General features: G+C 45.9%; 1 protein-coding gene across 5 annotated transcripts in view; it reads left to right on the forward strand.

Moving 5' to 3' along the window:
* Window positions 1–19,589, forward strand: part of ZMYM3 (zinc finger MYM-type containing 3) — a 451,376-nt gene that overhangs the window by 397,140 nt on the left and 34,647 nt on the right. For all 5 annotated transcript variants that reach the window (XM_069209214.1, XM_069209211.1, XM_069209204.1 and 2 more), the window contains 2 exons: window positions 2,433–3,003; window positions 14,643–14,794. In XM_069209214.1, coding sequence (XP_069065315.1) covers window positions 2,433–3,003; window positions 14,643–14,794 — 723 coding nt within the window. The remainder of the gene's footprint in view (window positions 1–2,432; window positions 3,004–14,642; window positions 14,795–19,589) is intronic.

Raw genomic sequence — 19,589 nt, forward strand, 5'->3', positions numbered from 1 at the left:
GATGGAGGATTCCCCCAATAGGGTTAGGATTGTGACCCCCTCCCCTTGGGAGAAGGCACAAAGAGGGTGTACCCACCCTCAGGGCTAGTAGCCATTGGCTACTAACCCCCCAGACCTAAACACGCCCTTAAATTTAGTATTTAAGGGCTACCCTGAACCCTAGAAAATTAGATTCCTGCAACTACAAGAAGAAGGACTGCCTAGCTGAAAAACCCCTGCAGAGGAAGACCAGAAGACGACAACTGCCTTGGCTCCAGAAACTCACCGGCCTGTCTCCTGCCTTCCAAAGATCCTGCTCCAGCGACGCCTTCCGAAGGGACCAGCGACCTCGACATCCTCTGAGGACTGCCCCTGCTTCAAAAAGACAAGAAACTCCAGAGGACAGCGGACCTGCTCCAAGAAAAGCTGCAACTTTGTTTCCAGCAGCTTTAAAGATCCCTGCAAGCTCCCCGCAAGAAGCGTGAGACTTGCAACACTGCACCCGGCGACCCCGACTCGGCTGGTGGCGATCCAACACCTCAGGAGGGACCCCAGGACTACTCTGATACTGTGAGTACCAAAACCTGTCCCCCCTGAGCCCCCACAGCGCCGCCTGCAGAGGGAATCCCGAGGCTTCCCCTGACCGCGACTCTTTGAACCTAAAGTCCCGACACCTGGGAGAGACCCTGCACCCGCAGCCCCCAGGACCTGAAGGACCGGACTTTCACTGGAGAAGTGACCCCCAGGAGTCCCTCTCCCTTGCCCAAGTGGAGGTTTCCCCGAGGAATCCCCCCTTGCCTACCTGCAGCGCTGAAGAGATCCCGAGATCTCTCATAGACTAACATTGCGAACCCGACGCTTGTTTCTACACTGCACCCGGCCGCCCCCGCGCTGCTGAGGGTGAAATTTCTGTGTGGGCTTGTGTCCCCCCCGGTGCCCTACAAAACCCCCCTGGTCTGCCCTCCGAAGACGCGGGTACTTACCTGCAAGCAGACCGGAACCGGGGCACCCCCCTCTCTCCATTATAGCCTATGCGTTTTGGGCACCACTTTGAACTCTGCACCTGACCGGCCCTGAGCTGCTGGTGTGGTAACTTTGGGGTTGCTCTGAACCCCCAACGGTGGGCTACCTTGGACCAAGAACTGAACCCTGTAAGTGTCTTACTTACCTGGTAAAACTAACCAAAACTTACCTCCCCCAGGAACTGTGAAAATTGCACTGTGTCCACTTTTAAAGTAGCTATTTGTGAATAACTTGAAAAGTATACATGCAATTGAAATGATTCAAAGTTCCTAATGTACTTACCTGCAATACCTTTCAAACAAGATATTACATGTTAAATTTGAACCTGTGGTTCTTAAAATAAACTAAGAAAATATATTTTTCTATACAAAACCTATTGGCTGGAATTGTCTCTGAGTGTGTGTACCTCATTTATTGTCTATGTGTATGTCCAACAAATGCTTAACACTACTCCTTGGATAAGTCTACTGCTCGACCACACTACCACAAAATAGAGCATTAGTATTATCTCTTTTTACCACTATTTTACCTCTAAGGGGAACCCTTGGACTCTGTGCATGCTATTCCTTACTTTGAAATAGCACATACAGAGCCAACTTCCTACAATGTGGGAAAAGATAAAGGACACTGATAGCATCCATTCTGCCCTGGTCTCCTTTAAAGGACTCTGATAGCATCCATTTAGCCATGTGCTCCTTTAAAGACGGACACTGATAGCATCCAAGCTAATAACAGCAGGGGAGTATTGCTTTACAGTCAATGCAAAGCATGCGTATATACAGTCACACTTCATCAATTTGTTGTATGTAGTGCTGTAATTTCACACAGTCTTACCCGCCATCTCGGAAGCCAGTGTTTGTTACAGATCTCGACGAACATTATTTATACAATACGCAGTCACTATACCATCATACTCAGTACTTCATACCTACTCTCACCTGCTGTGCGAAAAACATTCTAACAATGGAGTCTGTGCCCATGAGCATTCTGCATCAGAGAAGCCACCAACACATCTTCAAAGAAAAACAAGTTACAGCAGTCCAAGCCCAACACTAGGTGCACAGCATGTGAACCTGCAGCACTACATGCAAAGAACAGATGCTTTCAGAGCAAGTAACATAATCCTTTCATCATAGGTAACTTATTTCCGAGTTGGAACTACTTGTCCTTCTGGAAGGGGAGGTTGGCAGCTCATGGTAGTAGTCTTTAGACCTGTATTGTGAGTAAGTGAAATGGGAGTTGCATCTGGTGATGGTGTGTTGGGTGCAACTTGTGTTGTGGACTCACTACCTATGCTGATTGTCAAAGAGGAGTGAGTTTGGTTGGAAGGGATGCATTTCCTTGTAATAAGTGACAGCCGATACTCCTTCTGAGTCTTTAACACTTCATTTAAAGGGTGTTCTAATTATTACTTTGCTTTTTTCCCATAGGGCCAGAAGCGTCTGGCTTTGACTGAAAGCAGCACCCGTGACACGGTCAGCAGCCAGCCCGCAAGCAGTCCGCCTGCCAGCAGCCAGCCTGCTAGTCAGCCTGCCAGCAGCCAGCCCGCCAGCAGTCCGCCTGCCAGCAGCCAGCCCGCTAGTCAGCCCGCCAGCAGCCAGCCCGCCAGCCAGCCTGCCAGTCAGACCAACAGCCAGCCCGCCAGTCAGACCAACAGCCAGCCCGCCAGTCAGACCAACAGCCAGCCCGCCAGTCAGACCAACAGCCAGCCCGCCAGTCAGACCAACAGCCAGCCCGCCAGTCAGACCAACAGCCAGCCCGCCAGTCAGACCAACAGCCAGCCCGCCAGTCAGACCAACAGCCAGCCCGCCAGTCAGACCAACAGCCAGCCCGCCAGTCAGACCAACAGCCAGCCCGCCAGCCAGCCCAACAGCCAGACCAACAATCAGCCCAACAATACCGGACTGAGCCACTCATATGGTGTCAATGCGTGGAGAACATGGGTACAGGCCAAGTATGCAAATGGAGAGCCCAGTAAAGTGGATGACCCACGCTTTGGCTGTGAGTGACAGCAGACGCATCTTGTTATGGAAAGGAGGCAGTGTTTATAGTTAATTACTAATCTTATGCCTTACAGGCGAAACAATATTCGTAAAACTGTATGCTCAACTCTTATAGGTTATATTTCTCATTGCTTATGTAGGGTGTTTGCATGTGATTGTTCTTTTCCCTTAGCATTCCACATTTTTCAACTTATCGCTAGATTCTATAGTGGCATGGATGCCTTTATTACCATACCTGAAATTGCCCCAACAGTAACCGCAGCACAAATGTTATTTTTTGTAGTCTAAACTTCCATATCTTTTTACTTTAGCATCATCTTTTAAAGTTTACCATTTAGTCTCTTGAAATCAGCTTTTTCTTAAAAAAAAAAGGTGCTGAAATGCTTTCTTTTTCTTAATCTGTGTAAAACAAGACTGAAGTTGATGATGCTATGCTATGGGATTTATAAAGTGAATGGCAACCCCGTAGGCATCCCAGCGCTAGTTGGGTAAGGGCAATCTACTCAGGCCAGAGGTGTCACGTACAGGACCAGATCTGAAAAAGCCAGGTCTTGATTTGTTACGGAAGTACAGCTCCTTGTCTATGGATCAGATGGTCAGGAGAAAAGAATTCCAGAGTTTTGGAGTGTTAAGGCAGAAAGACTGTCCTCCACTTCGGGCTCTTCTGATGATGGTAACAGTAGCCAAGTGGAAGTGGGAAGATGTGAGTAACCTTTTAGGGGCATAGGAGGTAACAAACTGGCATTGAATGGGTGGGCCCGCTAATTTAAACTCTGTGCAATGCACAAGGCTTTAAATTCAGTTCTTTAAGCCGTTGGGAGCCAGCGAGGTCCACCAGCCCTTATCTGGCAGACTTGTGTCTAGAAATGCCCAGCGGCATGCGTGCAGCCTTCTGCACGAGGTGTATTTTCTGAATTACAGCCTTGGGAGCACCTAGATAAAGAGAGCAACTGTAGTCCAGGTGGGAAGGAATCAAAGCCTGCAGTGCCAGCCTCGTTGAGGACCTAAGGAGAAGAGGCAGAATGTTGTGCGGGATTCTGAAGCACCTAGCAGAAAGTTTGGTCACTTGCGTTTCCGTAGACAAGGGTGTCTCTAACCAAACCCCCGACTTTTAATTGCTGTTTTAGGTGACTGATGGGGGCCGAGACATACTGGCCAGCCCTGGGTTCATTGAGGAGCAGGATTATTCCCAAGGATGAAAAGCTTGCTTTTAGCGCTGCTCAGTTTGACAGATTAGTCAGTGTTTTAGGCCAGAACACGTCACATACTCCTTTTGCCACTTCACATATTTTCAGAGGGGACTACTTTTTCCTCCCTTATTTCTTGTCCCTACAATGTTCATACCGCTGCAGCATCTGGTTCGTTAGCCCCTTTCTGCCATCTTGGACCAAGAAAGACAGCAGAGGTAGAGAGGACCACCCCTGTGGTGACTGACTGTAGCTCAAGATGTTTCAGTATGATGGTGCATGGAAAAATACTGACATCAACTTTGACTCTCTAAAACACTTGGCATTGAGAGTTTTACTAAGTGTTTAGAAAAAACGTAACTGTAAAGTGAGCACATTTTTGAATAATGTGTAGTGACATTTGGCGTTTGATTGCAGGGGTAAAGGGATGATTTTGGTCAGTGCAGTTGGATAGGATCCTTTTTAAGTTTCACCTGAGAGAGCGCATGCTCGATCACAAGATATTTGGTTTACTTACAGAGGACTTGGAGACCACCCATTGCTTGCTGTTGGTTGACTTCATTGTTATTAATTTGCTGGTTTTTCATAAGTTGCCCCGTGTGACGTTCACTTCCACTACTTGCGTTTGCCACACCCGTGGTGCATGGCCCACGAAACTGTGTTCTTCCTGGCTCCCGACTGATGTCTTCAGAGCTTGTTTCTACGCGGTGTTACAAAACTCAATTACCCTTCCATTCTTGCTGTCCTATTAATTTCACGTAGCCAACCAATAGATCCTGTACAAAAGATGCCCGCTGTGTCTTGGCCCCTTGATATACCGACATAAAATATTTGTTTTGTCAGACATTTTCATTTTTGCTTTGTTTTTTTGGTTTTTATCATTAGAGAAGTAATTTAGCTTGGTAGACACTGCTAATCCGGGCCAATTTTTTTTGGATGACATTTTTGAAAATGGTGAATGTGTTGCCGGGATGATTAGACCTATGTACTTCATTTTGGTGTCAAAACATGTTTTTTGGGGGTCAAGTAGCTGAAAATAACTCTTCAGACAAACCCCTCCTCCATTTTCCAAAATGGTTGGCTCTATAATGATGTGTTTTGGCCACCATATGGGTAATTTTTTTAAATAATATTTTTGTTTCAGGTTTTCCGTTGATTCAAATTCGTAAACATGAACGAAGCAGGTGGTAGCAGAGGATCTTTACTTCCTGACAGTGTTGCTAACTTTAATATCTGAAGACTCCACCTAAGAAAAATGTGTCATATGCCAAACTAATCTGAAAGAAAAGCTAATATCAACGGCGGCTGGACAGAAGAGTTCGAGATACTGAAGAAATACGGCAAGACAAAGATCACAAATGTTTGAAACTAATGGTGAAGAGAATCAAATATTTTATCATTTTAACACCAAGTGCTACAAGTCGTATATAATGGGAAAAAGCCTGGAAAACAATTTGTCAAAAGTAGCAGAAACCAACGAATCCCAACAAGAATCAGAGTCTTCTCAGAAAGTGACAACAACCAAACCCAGTGCCCATCCACTTAGAACATCGATGACTCCCTCTTGTCCACCTCCCATCAACTGATCATAAAGCATGGGATCTTCAATGTGTTATCTGTAGTTTAGCCAGAACAAGTACCAAAGGGATTGATGAAAGAACAGAGTATGTGAGTCTCAAAGGGCAAACATGTTTTTAGATCTTCAGCTAGTCTCCTCCAAGATGAAGTTTTCAGCTCAGTAGCCAATCGAAACAGCAAAGTGAATGTATTTGCAGCAGAGTTGTATGCCCACCTGAACATACATTCCAAAATATGAATGTACAATCCGCTCCCAGCAGCAACGTAACTGCCAGCCTTTAGTTAAGTTTGCACTCTTTGAAAAAGCAAATTGTACTAAAGCCACTCTTAAGTGCTTGCTACAGGTTCACACTCGGTGAGAGCAGAGAAATAATGATCAACATTGATGAAACTATTCATCCATATTAATGAAATTAAGATTTTTCTGTCTGGTGATAATGTACAATAACAATTCGTTTTTGTCAGTTTAACAAAAAGAATGAGCCACTTATGGTATTCTCAGCTGATTTGACTCCTGAAGTTCTTGGTGCCAAAATAAGATCATAGAGTGCAGTAAAATCAGCAGGAACCACTTCATGAAATGTCCTGAAAGATTTAAATTATGGACTTCATGACAAATGTTGTGATGCCTCAGAGCTCCGCAAATCATGGGAGTCAGAAAGGATGCCTGATGTCTTGAGTTCGGAAATGAAACCAACAGCATTGAAGATGAGATGACCGTAGTGGAAGACAACCCAAGAGCCAACAGAACGATGCTGTGCAAATGTACTGTCTTTTCCAAATCAGGTTTTATGCATTACATCACGGCAAAACAAAAACTCTGCTACACTTGATGACTGCCCACACAATCTATGACAAGTGCAAACGTAGAGGGCTAATCACTTCAATCAATAGGATTGGTGTATCAACAAGTTATAATGGCGTAGTACGGAGCAGGAGCTTGTTAGCAGCTCATGCTGTCAAATCTTGCGAATCCACCAGCACATCACTTCCAAGTCACTTTGCCAGGAAAAGATTTACAATTGCTGCTCTTGATAATTTTGATTTTGAAGACAGCTCTTCTATGTCTGGAAAATCTAGCACACATGATACTGCCATAGTGCTTTTTCAAGACCGTACCAGTGAAGTAGCTGCTGGAAAACAAGCGGTCAGCTGTAGGCATAAACAAACAAAACTGCAAACTTATTTCCCAACTGCCTTGCCAATGTGTGCAAAATCACTAAGTCACCAACACGTCTGAGTCTACCAGAAAGTTTAAAAGTGGCTGAGGATGTGGATCTTCTACCTAATGCTGCGGTCCGCATAGCTGATTTAACTGAATTTATCATATTGCTTATTCGGTGCAGGCTGAAGGATGAAGAAAAGCCAATTTCTCTATGGGATGGAATTCATGCTCTGATCTCCCAGAATACCGCCCCACTGAAGAAGGTTGGGTTTTTACAAGTAGTACCATCTCCAGTCACATACTACGCACCAGTATGCATGGCTCTAAAAATGTCTAAAATGTGTATGCTCAGCTGGAAGACCAGCCTATCCTGCCAATTTCCTGCAATTAAGGCGTTTTCCATATTGTAGTTGCTCATTAGGGGCGAGCGCAAAGCGCTCCGTCCCTCTTCTGATCTCTCTTTAGGGGGACTTTAACCACGCCCATGTTACGTCAGTCACTTTCATTGGTTCGTGGTCTTGCCTTTTAAAATCTGCTTGTTTTAATTTGTGAAAGGCATGCATAAGTCATGCCTTTTCTGGTGTTAAGCCCTCCTCGAGAGCACTGGTAAACTACTAGAAACATACGAGGCTCCATGTTTTCCGTATGGTTTCTGAACTACGTTTTCTCTTTATTTTGCAGCGCAATCGCAATCGTTTTTTTTCCTTTTCATTTAATGTGGCAAGAAAAGTCCAGTTAGGAGTTTACAACGCTAATAGCTCTAACTCGACTTAATGCTAGACCTCTTGCATTGCAAATTCTTGTTTTTATGAGCAATCCAGTAGATTTTGATTACCTTTATCCAACGATGGGCGTTTTCCACATGACAAAAGTTGCGTTGTGGTGTGCAGGAAGTTATCTTCATGGATGTGGCATTGTCAAACTATTCCTCACCGTGAACTTGTGGGAAAGACGGGAACGTTTTGATAAACGTGTTGACAGCCTTCTTCGTTTCATGCAGCAGCAAGGAAATCCCTTTGACATGACTGATCCTGTGTGACTACACAACTTTGTGACCAAACAATATATGGATAATGACAAAGACACGTCTACTAGATGTCCTGGAACTTGGATCACAACTATATGCAGAACTAAAGAGAGTATTAGTATTGAAAGAGAGAAAGCTGTTTGACTTAATCACTAAACCTAAACTTCCATGCTTTAATTGCCATAGGAAGGGTTTCATCCAACCAGTCAAAACAAAACGGGTTAAAAAAATAAACTTTTGCATGCATAGAGAGATGGATGTGGCAAAAGAAAGAGGTGGATTTATCGAGGACAGTCTGTCGCATGATCTTCCAACACACAAATTATTTGATGGAGATGCTGCAACCAAACCAGTGAAGCACAAATGAATACAAGAGCTCGAAAAAAAACTTTTGCCTGAAGAATTTCAATTCGAAAAGGTGTCCTCCTTCAAAACTTCTGTTGTGGTGGACTGTCGCAATTGAGAATGGTCAAGATTTCATCCATGGAAAAATTCTGAGAGGTCGTTCAGACTGTTCTGCAGATATGTCGGTGTGCACCTTGCAGGAACTGCACATTGTCTTTGACAGTTCTCTTGAACTATCTATCAAAGAATGTGAGAATCAGACAGATGTCTACTAGTCGAACAATTGACCTTGCCTGCATCAAAAATTCGACACCTACCTGTGCAACTTAATAAATTCTGGTCATCAATATCGATCAAGATGAACTTGGAGTAGTTAACTTGCCAAAACATTGCTGATGCTTCAGTGAACACTGAATTTCCAATTACTGCAAGTGGAATGATTGTCAATGAGGAATTGCTACCTGCAGAGAGATATTGAAAAGGTATGGGCCATATTGTTCAAGAACTTAACAGCAAATTGGAGGAAGCTGACCTTTGTGTTGTGCCACATGTTGAGTGGGTTGTTGGAAATGGTTCCAATCGAGTCATTATACTGTCAAATGACAGATTATTTTATTGTGTTACTTAGATATGTTACAATGTTCTTAAGGCAAGGAGTGGATATGTTATGGAACAGACAACACTTAATCCTGCTTCATATTCTGTACAAGAAACACCAGTGTTCTTATCAAGGCACATATTCTTACGGGTGAAGACACTATGAGCACAATTGGAACACATCTTGGAGCTTCAACTGCTAAACCTGTGAAGATTCTAAAAGGATGTGCTGAGACAGAAGAATGTCACTTTTAAGACATAGAAAAATACCTTGTGCGTGTGTGGAAAATGAGTTCTGACTGTCACACATTTGATGATCTTCGGTACAGTGAGTTCAAGAGATCAGTCTCGCTAAGTGACTTTCCACCGACTTCATATCCTGTAAGTGGACACTTTAAAAGAGGGTTCTGCTTGATCAGAAGATGTGTAAATCTTTTGGATCATGCATATGTAGAGAAAGATCTGTGTAAATTTGGTTGGGAAGATATTGATGGGGTGCTAAAACCTACGAAATTTCTTAAGCCTCTACCCACAGAACTTAGACATGTACTTGCAAAACGTGTGCTACAAATGATGTCCCTGTCGATGCGCACTTCTCAAATGTTCAACATTCTGCAAATGTACCACGAGCGATTGCTAAAACAAATAACTAAAGTGAACTACTAAAATGTTAAAAATGTGTCTAAAACAGGAGTGATCAACATTGGGGTTTTTTCGTAGTCAGATCATAAACATTGTTTGGTGTACACATGAAAGTATTAAAAACATTATTTGTTTCATTTCTATATATGTCTCTTCTCCCTCCATTAAAGCCGCCATTTTGGAAAATGGCGGAACGGTTACTCTGAGGAGTTATTTTCTGGCTCTATAAGACTACTTGACCCCCTAACACAATTACCAAAAGTGCTAGATAGGCAACTCTCCAATAGGAGGTAAGTAAACACACTAAATATGTACACTAGTAATGAGAAATAGGCATAAAAAGAAATAGAAAACAATGCAATAGCCAGAGACAATAGTGACCCTACGGGGGAGCCCAAACCATATACTAAAAAAAATGGAATGTGAATGCAGGACCCCACCCAGGTAAGTGGAATCTGTAGAGGGGGGCTGGAGGAACTAGGAGATTCCTTCTTGCTTCTTGTGCAGGCTGAAGACTTGCTGCCCCCAGGGGATGCACAGCCAGAGAAATGTTGCAGTTGCTGGAAGGAGGTGTAGAAACAATGTTGGAGGGCGAAGTTGTCGCTGTTGCTGCAGATAGGTTCCTGTGGAGTCCACTTGCGGTTCCATTGGCCAGAAGTCGTAGTAAACGGTGCAGAGGAGTTCTGCTGGAATCTTGCCCGTCGAATGTGAGGACACACCCAAGAGGGAGACCCTGACTAGCCAGGTGAAAACCTATCAGGAGGGGGCTCTGATGTCACCTGCCTGGCCTGGCTACTCAGATGCTCCCAGAGGCCTCTGCCCACCTATGATTCAAGATGGCAGAATCCAGGGACCCTCTGGGCACCACCTCTGGGGTGGTGATCTACAGGGGTGGCCACTCCACTTTCTATTGTCCAGTTTTCCCACCAGAGCAGGGACTTGGGTCCTGGAACCTGTGTAGATTGGTGTATGCACAGGGGGCACCAAAAGTGCCATCCAGAGCATATCAGTGGTGTGGGAAGGCTACACCTCCCAAGCCATGTAACACCTGTTTCCAAAGGGAGAGGGTGTTACCCCCCTCTTCCAAAGGAAATCATTTGTTCTGCCTTCCTGGGCTTGAGCTGTTCAAGCAGCAGGAGGGCAGAAACCTGTCTGGTGGGTGGCTGCCTAGAAAACCTCAGAAGGCTGGTAGGGGCAATGCCGGGGGTCCTCTAAGATCCCCCAACGTGCATGGAATCATACTTCCAATACCGACAACAGTATTGGGGTATGATTCTGACATGTTTGATACCAAACATGCCCAGATTCGGAGTTACTATTATGTAGCTGGGCATAGGTAGTGACCTATGTCCAGTACACGCATAAAATGGCGTTCCCGCTCTCATGAAGTCCATGAATATGGAGCTGGAGTTCATAGGGGCACCTCTGTTTATGCAGGGGTGCCCTCACACCCAGGTACCTGTACCTTGCCCTCTGGGCTAGGAGGGCCTGCCAGAGTGGTGACTTACAGTGACCTGGTGCAGTGACCTGTAGTGAAAAAGGGTGCATGCACCCTTTTACGCAGGCTGCAATGGCAGGCCTGCAGATACACTTAGAATGGGCTCCCCATAGGTGGTATAATAAATGCTGCAGCCCATGGGGGAATCCCCTGGTACCCCAATGCTTTGGGTCCCCCATTCTAGGGACTTACATGAGGGCACCAGTATGCCAAATGTGGGGTGAAAGTAACTATGTTACCAAGTTAGAAGGGAGAGACCATAATCACTGGGGTCCTCGTTAGCAGGATCCCAGTGCACACAGTCAAACACACTGACAAACAGACAAAGTGGGGGTAGCCATGCTAAAAAGAGGCTACTTTCCTACACCTTGGTTTGGGTTCACTCTTTCACATTCCACTTTCTTAGTATATGGTTTGGCCCTCCCATAGAGCCCTTTTTATGCTGTTCCTGTTGGTTATTTTGTGCATATATTGTGGGTGGATATGTCCAAAGGGAGATATACCAATGCTAGTCTAATAGTTCTGTAATAAAGTATCCTTTATTTTTGCAACACTTGTGTAAGGTACTGTCTGAGTACTGTAGTATCGCAAGTGCTTTACATTCCTCCTCGATAAGCTTCAGCTGCTCGCCTCTGCTACCCCTAGAGCTTTTGCTATCTGGACACCTATTCACTATCACTAAGGGTTGCCTGGACTCAGTATAGGGTGCCACATGATAGGTATACACATATAAACTGAGACAGCCTCCCACAGACACAACATTTAGAAATCTGCCGTATTGGCAGATTTAGGAACTCTAGAGACAGAGGTATGCCCACTTCCCACAGGAAGCAATCGTATTGGGGGTGTAGCGACCCCATGGTAAGTAGCCTATTGGCCGGTACCCTACACTCCCTGAAATGCCACTAAATTCAGTATTTAGAGAGCCCCTGGCACCTACGAAGGACACTCGAGCCACAAGGGCAAAGCCTGAGGAAGAAGCACCTGGCCTGGCCGTAGCGGCCTGTCTGCTGCTCCCACCACATTGTGCCAAAGTCATCTCATCCTGAAGCTGTTGTGCCTCCAAAGCCTGGGAGGACTGCCTTCCTTCACCAAAGACCCAGGAACTCCCTTGGAGCAGCAGAGCTGCTTTCCTGCGTCTTGCAGGCACCGCAGGACAAACTGCGAGGACTCTGGACCGTCAAAAATCCAACACCTGAAAGCACCACTGCACCTGTGCCGCTTAACCAGAGACGAACGGTGGCAGGATGGTTCCCCTGCCCTCCAGTGACAAAGCTCACCTTGGACTTGGCCCTGTCGACCCTCCAGTGTCACCTGCAGCCTCTGCACACCAGGCAGCCTGAACTGCGAGTGTTCCGTTAGATAAAACCAGATGCGTCAAGGCACCTGTGCACCCGTCGCCCCTTGCCAGTGAGAAGAGGATACGAGGTCCCCCCACGTCCCCAGACATCTCAAGATTGGGACCTGCAGCATCCTCTTGACCGGACCCTTCCCCTTTGACTAACATTAAGCACCTGACGCTGTACTGCACCTCGGCACCCGGCCGCCCCAGTGCTGCTCGGCGTGACCTGTTGGTGTGGTTCCGACACTTTTCCAGTACTCACCTTAAGTCCAGGAGATTGGTACCATAAGTCAGTGTACTGTACCTGTTTTGCCTCCATAGGGTAACATTGCAGCTTCCAAAAATTGCATTGTCGACTTTTAAAAAATGCTAATATATTTCTTGTAAAATGTACGTACCTGAACAAATTGATTCTGGTGCCAAAATATATATAAAGATATTTGTTATTTTTGTAAATTGGTGTGGATCTTCTTGAGTTGTGTATCATTGATTGACTGTGTGTTGTTGTGGATGTTTAACACTCCTCTCTGGGAAGCCGAAGGATGCTCTACCACACTACCCTCGAAAAGAACATCTGGGGATTGATCGAACAAGCCTCTGTCCACTATTAGGAGAACCCTGGACTCTGTACGATATATCTAATTCTGATATCTGGTAAAGAGCCAGCTTCCTGCAGCGGCATCCTGTATGAAGCAGGCAGTAGCTGCTGCTTGGGCTTAGAACAGCTGCTGCAATACGTTTCAAGAACACTACGCCCCCATAAGCAGTTGTTAGTGTCTGGCTCTCGTGCCCCTCAAAATACTGTACACATTTGAGTGAATGTTCGCTGCAAGAATGGATTTTTGATACAAATTAAGCTACAATGGGTATGGAATGTTCATTCACTTTGAGCTCACTGAAACAGGGGCACTTGCAGTAATTGTGCAATGTTTAGAAATCATATTGTGCATTGAGGCGGTGTTTTTCGAGTACCAAAACATAAATGATTACTAGAGATTTGAAAAGGCCACAAGTCTGACAACCATTGGTAAAGCCAGTAGGCTTCGCCTCTGCAAAATTTATTTTGTCAGTGCTCTAAAGACATATAGCATGTGTTAAAGTAAAAAGAAATCTATGCGCAGACAGCGTTAACTGCATCATACATAACAGATCAGCAGCAATTACAGATTGAAAAATTTATGTTTTAGCCAACTAATTAAGCTATGGCTAAATCGCCACTCCATCATACATGGCTAAAAGACAATACCATTGACAATGCCAATACATCTCGGATTGCAGAGACCAGTTGGCTTTGCCAATGCTATTTCTATTTACTGGTCCAAATTGTCTGCCATTTTTTTGTCAGCAAACTGAAATAGCCAAACAAATGGCGCCTTCTTCATTCCCAAGTTGTTCTGCATGTGCCCAGATCTCATCACGCATGTGTGTGCTAACGGAATTATGTGATGCGCACAGATCTCATCACGCATGCTTGTGCCAACGGAATGATGTGATGTGCACAGATCTCATCACGCATGTGTGTGCTAACGGAATGATGTGATGTGCACATATCTCATCACGCATGTGTGTGCTAACGGAATGATGTGATGCTCACATATCATCACGCATGTGTGTGCTAACGGAATGATGTGATGCTCACAGATCTCATCACGCATGTGTGTGCTAACGGAATGATGTGATGCTCACAGATCTCATCACACATGTGTGTGCTAACGGAATGATGTGATGTGCACAGATCTCATCACGCATGTGTGTGCTAACGGAATGATGTGATGTGCACAGATCTCATCACGCATGCTTGTGCCAACGGAATGATGTGATGCCAGCAGCAGCGCGTCACCGCACATTTTTTTTTTTTTTGCTATTTCGCTTTTACCCTGAGTCTGTTCGGCATTACCAAAAGGCATTGTAAAGGCAATAGGTCCTTAATGGCTTTGCCAGTACTTGTTTCTTCTATTATGTTTTATTTAAATTGTCCCTTCTATGGTATCGGCTCCATTTAAATAGGAAAGTATTAGATTCTTCAAAGACCAATTGGCGCTTAGCTAAGAGAGACTAAAATCCTTGCAGGTAACCAGTTCAGTGCCTTTTATCTCCTCAAGTGGAAGGACGCTATAAGATGGTGATCCTGTATGGTTCAGACAGTGCCTTCTTCCAGTTGCAGGACAGCAGCATTACATTGCTAATTAAACAGCTTTCAATGAAAATTGTGATTTGTGCGCATCTTCCCATGAGCCCTTTCTCTTTTGTTCGCAGCAAAACCCATTCGGATTAAGGACGACCTCTTGACGTGTACTGCAACAGAACTCAATTATGGCCTCGTACACTTTGTGAAAGAAGTTACAAGGCCAAACGGAGAGCGCTATGAGCCAGACAGTATCTTTTACCTCCTCCTTGGGATCCAGCAGGTGAGAACATGTTAACCTCTTCCTAAGCCGGGGCGAATGAAGTGGACTAAAGATTGTTTTTTGTTGACTGCCCCTGCTACATGTGGATCACGTGTGCCCGCTGCTTTTGTGAACTGTTGATCAAGGCTTTTTGGTAATTTACTGTTAATCAGAAGTTGACTTTCAGTTTCCAAAGTGCGTGTGATTTCTAGTTTAAATGTTATGAAGTTTGGTATTACTCAGATCTTGCTGACAGCAGTGTTGATTTTTGTTCAGCGACATTGGTATTGTAGTTCCACTCTGTATTTGTGGGCGGCTGGCACGCTGCTTGTATGTGTAGTGTTTAATATTGTGCATGAGGACCAGTGTCCGGCTCTCAGATTTTGCCACTATGCCTCTCTGTGAATGTAAAGGTACCGGAGTGTGAAAGATGCTTAATGTAAGGAAATGCCTCCTTGGCATGGTTACCCCCTGACTTTTTGCCTTTGCTGATGCTATGTTTTGAATTGAAAGTGTGCTGAGGCCTGCTAACCAGGCCCCAGCACCAGTGTTTTTTCCCTAACCTGTACTTTTATATCCACAATTGGCACACCCTGGCATCCAGGTAAGTCCCTTGTAACTGGTACCTCTGGTACCAAGGGCCCTGATGCCAGGGAAGGTCTCTAAGGGCTGCAGCATGTCTTATGCCACCCTGGAGACCACTCACTCAGCACAGACACACTGCTTGCCAGCTTGTGTGTGCTAGTGAGAACAAAATGAGTAAGTCAACATGGCACTCCCCTCAGGGTGCCATGCCAGCCTCTCACTGCCTATGCAGTATAGGTAAGACACCCCTCTAGCAGGCCTTACAGCCCTAAGGCAGGGTGCACTATACCATAGGTGAGGGCACCAGTGCATGAGCACTGTGCCCCTACAGTGTCTAAGCCAAACCTTAGACATTGTAAGTGCAGGGTAGCCATAAGAGTATATGGTCTGGGAGTCTGTCAAACACGAACTCCACAGCACCATAATGGCTACACTGAAAACTGGGAAGTTTGGTATCAAACTTCTCAGCACAATAAATGCACACTGATGCCAGTGTACATTTTATTGTAAAACACACCCCAGAGGGCACCTTAGAGGTGCCCCCTGAAACTGTATCCAACTATCTGTGTAGGCTGACTGGTTCCAGCAGCCTGCCACCGTAGAGACATGTTGCTGGCCCCATGGGGAGAGTGCCTTTGTCACTCTGAGGCCAGTAACAAAGCCTGCACTGGGTGGAGATGCTAACACCTCCCCCAGGCAGGAGCTGTAACACCTGGCGGTGAGCCGGAGAAAATAATGAGAAAAACAAGGAGGAGTCACTGGCCAGTCAGGACAGCCCCTAAGGTGTCCTGAGCTGAAGTGACTCTAACTTTTAGAAATCCTCCATCTTGCAGATGGAGGATTTCCCCCAATAGGATTAGGGATGTGACCCCCTCCCCTTGGGAGGAGGCACAAAGAGGGTGTACTCACCCTCAGGGCTAGTAGCCATTGGCTACTAACCCCCCAGACCTAAACACGGCCTTAAATTTAGTATTTAAGGGCTTCCCTGAACCTAAAGATTTAGATTCCTGCAACTTACCTGAAGAAGAGGACTGCTGAGCTGGAAAACCCCTGCAGAAGGAGAACAGAAGACACCAACTGCTTTGGCCCCAGACCTACCGGCCTGTCTCCTGCCTTCCAAAGAAACCTGCTCCAGCGACGCTTTCCAAGGGACCAGCGACCTCTGAGGACTGCCCTGCTTCAAGAAAGACCAGAAACTCCCGAGGACAGCGGCACTGCTCCAAAAGAACTGCAACTTTGTTTCAATGAGCAGATTTAAAGACCCCTGCAACTCCCCGCAAGAAGCGTGAGACTTGCAACACTGCACCCGGCGACCCCGACTCGACTGGTGGAGAACCAACACCTCAGGGAGGACCCTCCGGCGACTCCAAGACTGTGAGTAACCAAAGTTGTCCCCCCTGAGCCCCCACAGCGACGCCTGCAGAGGGAATCCTGAGGCTCCCCTGACCGCGACTGCCTGAACTCCATTTCCCGACGGCTGGAAAAGACCCTGTACCCAGCACCTAAAGGAACCGAACTCCTGTGTAGGAGTGACCCCCAGGAGGCCCTCTCCCTTGCCCAGGTGGTGGCTACCCCGAGGAGCCCCCCCCTTGCCTGCCTGCATCGCTGAAGAGACCCCTTGGTCTCCCATAGGAAACTATTGGAAACCCGGCGCGTGTCCGCACACTGCACCCGGCCGCCCCCGCGCTACTGAGGGTGTACTTTTTGTGCTGACTCGTGTCCCCCCCCCCCCCCCCCCCCCCAGTGCCCTACAAAACCCCCCTGGTCTGCCCTCCGAAGACGCAGGGTATTTACTTGCTGGCAGACTGGAACCGGGGCACCCCCTTCTCTCCATTGAAGCCTATGTGTTTTGGGCAACTCTTTGACCTCTGCACCTGACCGGCCCTGAGCTGCTGGTGTGGTGACTTTGGGGTTGCTCTGAACCCCCAACGGTGGGCTACCTTGGACCAAAAACTGAAACCTGTAAGTGACTTACTTACCTGTTAAAACTAACAATACTTTACCTCCCCCAGGAACTGTGAAAATTGCACCGTGTCCACTTTTAAAACAGCTATTTGTGTTTTATGTAAAAAGTATACATGCTAATGTAATGATTCAAAGTTCCTAAAGTACTTACCTGCAATACCTTTCAAATGAGATATTACATGTAGAATTTGAACCTGTGGTTCTTAAAATAAACTAAGAAAATATATTTTTCTATAACAAAACCTATTGGCTGGATTTGTCTCTGAGTGTGTGTTCCTCATTTATTGCCTGTGTGTATGTACAACAAATGCTTAACACTACTCCTTGGATAAGCCTACTGCTCGACCACACTACCACAAAATAGAGCATTAGTATTATCTCTTTTTGCCCCTATCTTACCTCTAAGGGGAACCCTTGGACTCTGTGCATGCTATTCCTTACTTTGAAATAGCACATACAGAGCCAACTTCCTACATTGGTGGATCAGCGGTGGGGTACAAGACTTTGCTGGACTACTCAGCCAATACCTGATCACACGACAAATTCCAAAAATTGTCATTAGAAATTGATTTTTGCAATTTGAACTATTTTTCTAAATTCTTTAAAGTCCTGCTAGGGCCTTGTGTTAGTCCCTGTTAGCATTTCTTTTAGAGTTTAAAAGTTTGGTAAAAGTTTGGATTAGAACCTAGTACCAGTTTTAGATTCTTAAAAAGTATTCCAACTTTTAGAAAGCATAATGTCTAATCCAGATGTGAATGTGGTGGAACTAGACACCACACCTTACCTCCATCTCCAGATGAGAGAGCTAAGGTCACTCTGTAAAATAAAGAAAATAGCAATGGGCTCCAGACTTTCCAAACTACAGCTCCAGGAGCTGTTGGCAGAGTTTGAAAGAGCCAACCCCTCTGAGGATGGCAACACAGAGGATGATGATAGTGACTTGGAGGGTGATTCCCCCCTACCAGTCCTATCTAGGGAGGACAGGGCCTCTCAAGCCCTGACTCCAAGCATAATAGTCAGAGATGCTGGCTCTCTCACAGGAGGGACCAACCTCTCTGAAATCACTGAGGATAACTCCAGTGAAGAGGACATCCAGTTAGCCAGGATGGCCAAAAGATTGGCTTTGGAAAGACAGATCCTAGCCATAGAAAGGGAAAGACAAGAGATGGGCCTAGGACCCATCAATGGTGGCAGCAACATAAATAGGGTCAGAGATTCTCCTGACATGTTGAAAATCCCTAAAGGGATTGTAACAAAATATGAAGATGGTGATGACATCACCAAATGGTTCACAGCTTTTGAGAGGGCTTGTGTAACCAGAAAAGTGAACAAATCTCACTGGGGTGCTCTCCTTTGGGAGACGTTCACAGGAAAGTGTAGGGATAGACTCCTCACACTCTCTGGAAAAGATGCAGAATCTTATGACCTCATGAAGGGTACCCTGATTGAGGGCTTTGGATTCTCCACTGAGGAGTATAGGATTAGATTCAGGGGGGCTCAAAAATCCTCAAGCCAGACCTGGGTTGACTTTGTAGACTACTCAGTAAAAACACTAGATGGTTGGATTCAAGGCAGTGGTGTAAGTGATTATGATGGGCTGTACAATTTATTTGTGAAAGAACACCTGTTAAGTAATTGTTTCAATGATAAACTGCATCAGCATCTGGTGGACCTAGGACCAATTTCTCCCCAAGAATTGGGAAAGAAGGCGGACCATTGGGTCAAGACAAGGGTGTCCAAAACTTCCACAGGGGGTGACTAAAAGAAAGGGGTCACAAAACCTCCCCAGGGGAAGGGTGGTGAGACAGCCAAAAACAAAAATATTAAAGAGTCTTCTACAGGCCCCCAAAAACCTGCACAGGAGGGTGGGCCCAGAGCCTCTTCACAAAACAATTCTGGGTACAAGGGTAAAAACTTTGATCCCAAAAAGGCCTGGTGTCGTAGCTGTAGTCAGTCTGGACACCAAACTGGAGACCAGGCCTGTCCCAAGAAAAATACCACTTCAAACTCCACTCCAGGTAACACTGGAATGGCTAGTCTCCAAGTGGGATCAACAGTGTGCCCAGAGCAAATCAGGTGTCACACTGAAGCTACATCAGTCTCTGAGGGTGGGGTGGATTTAGCCACACTGGCTGCCTGGCCCCCTAACATGCAAAAATACAGGCAACAGCTCTTAATTAATGGGACAAGTGTAGAGGGCCTGAGGGATACAGGTGCCAGTGTCACTATGGTGACAGAGAAACTGGTTTCCCCTTGCCAATACCTG

The sequence above is a fragment of the Pleurodeles waltl genome, chromosome 2_1, assembly GCF_031143425.1.
Source record: "Pleurodeles waltl isolate 20211129_DDA chromosome 2_1, aPleWal1.hap1.20221129, whole genome shotgun sequence".
NCBI classification, from domain to species: domain Eukaryota; kingdom Metazoa; phylum Chordata; class Amphibia; order Caudata; family Salamandridae; genus Pleurodeles; species Pleurodeles waltl.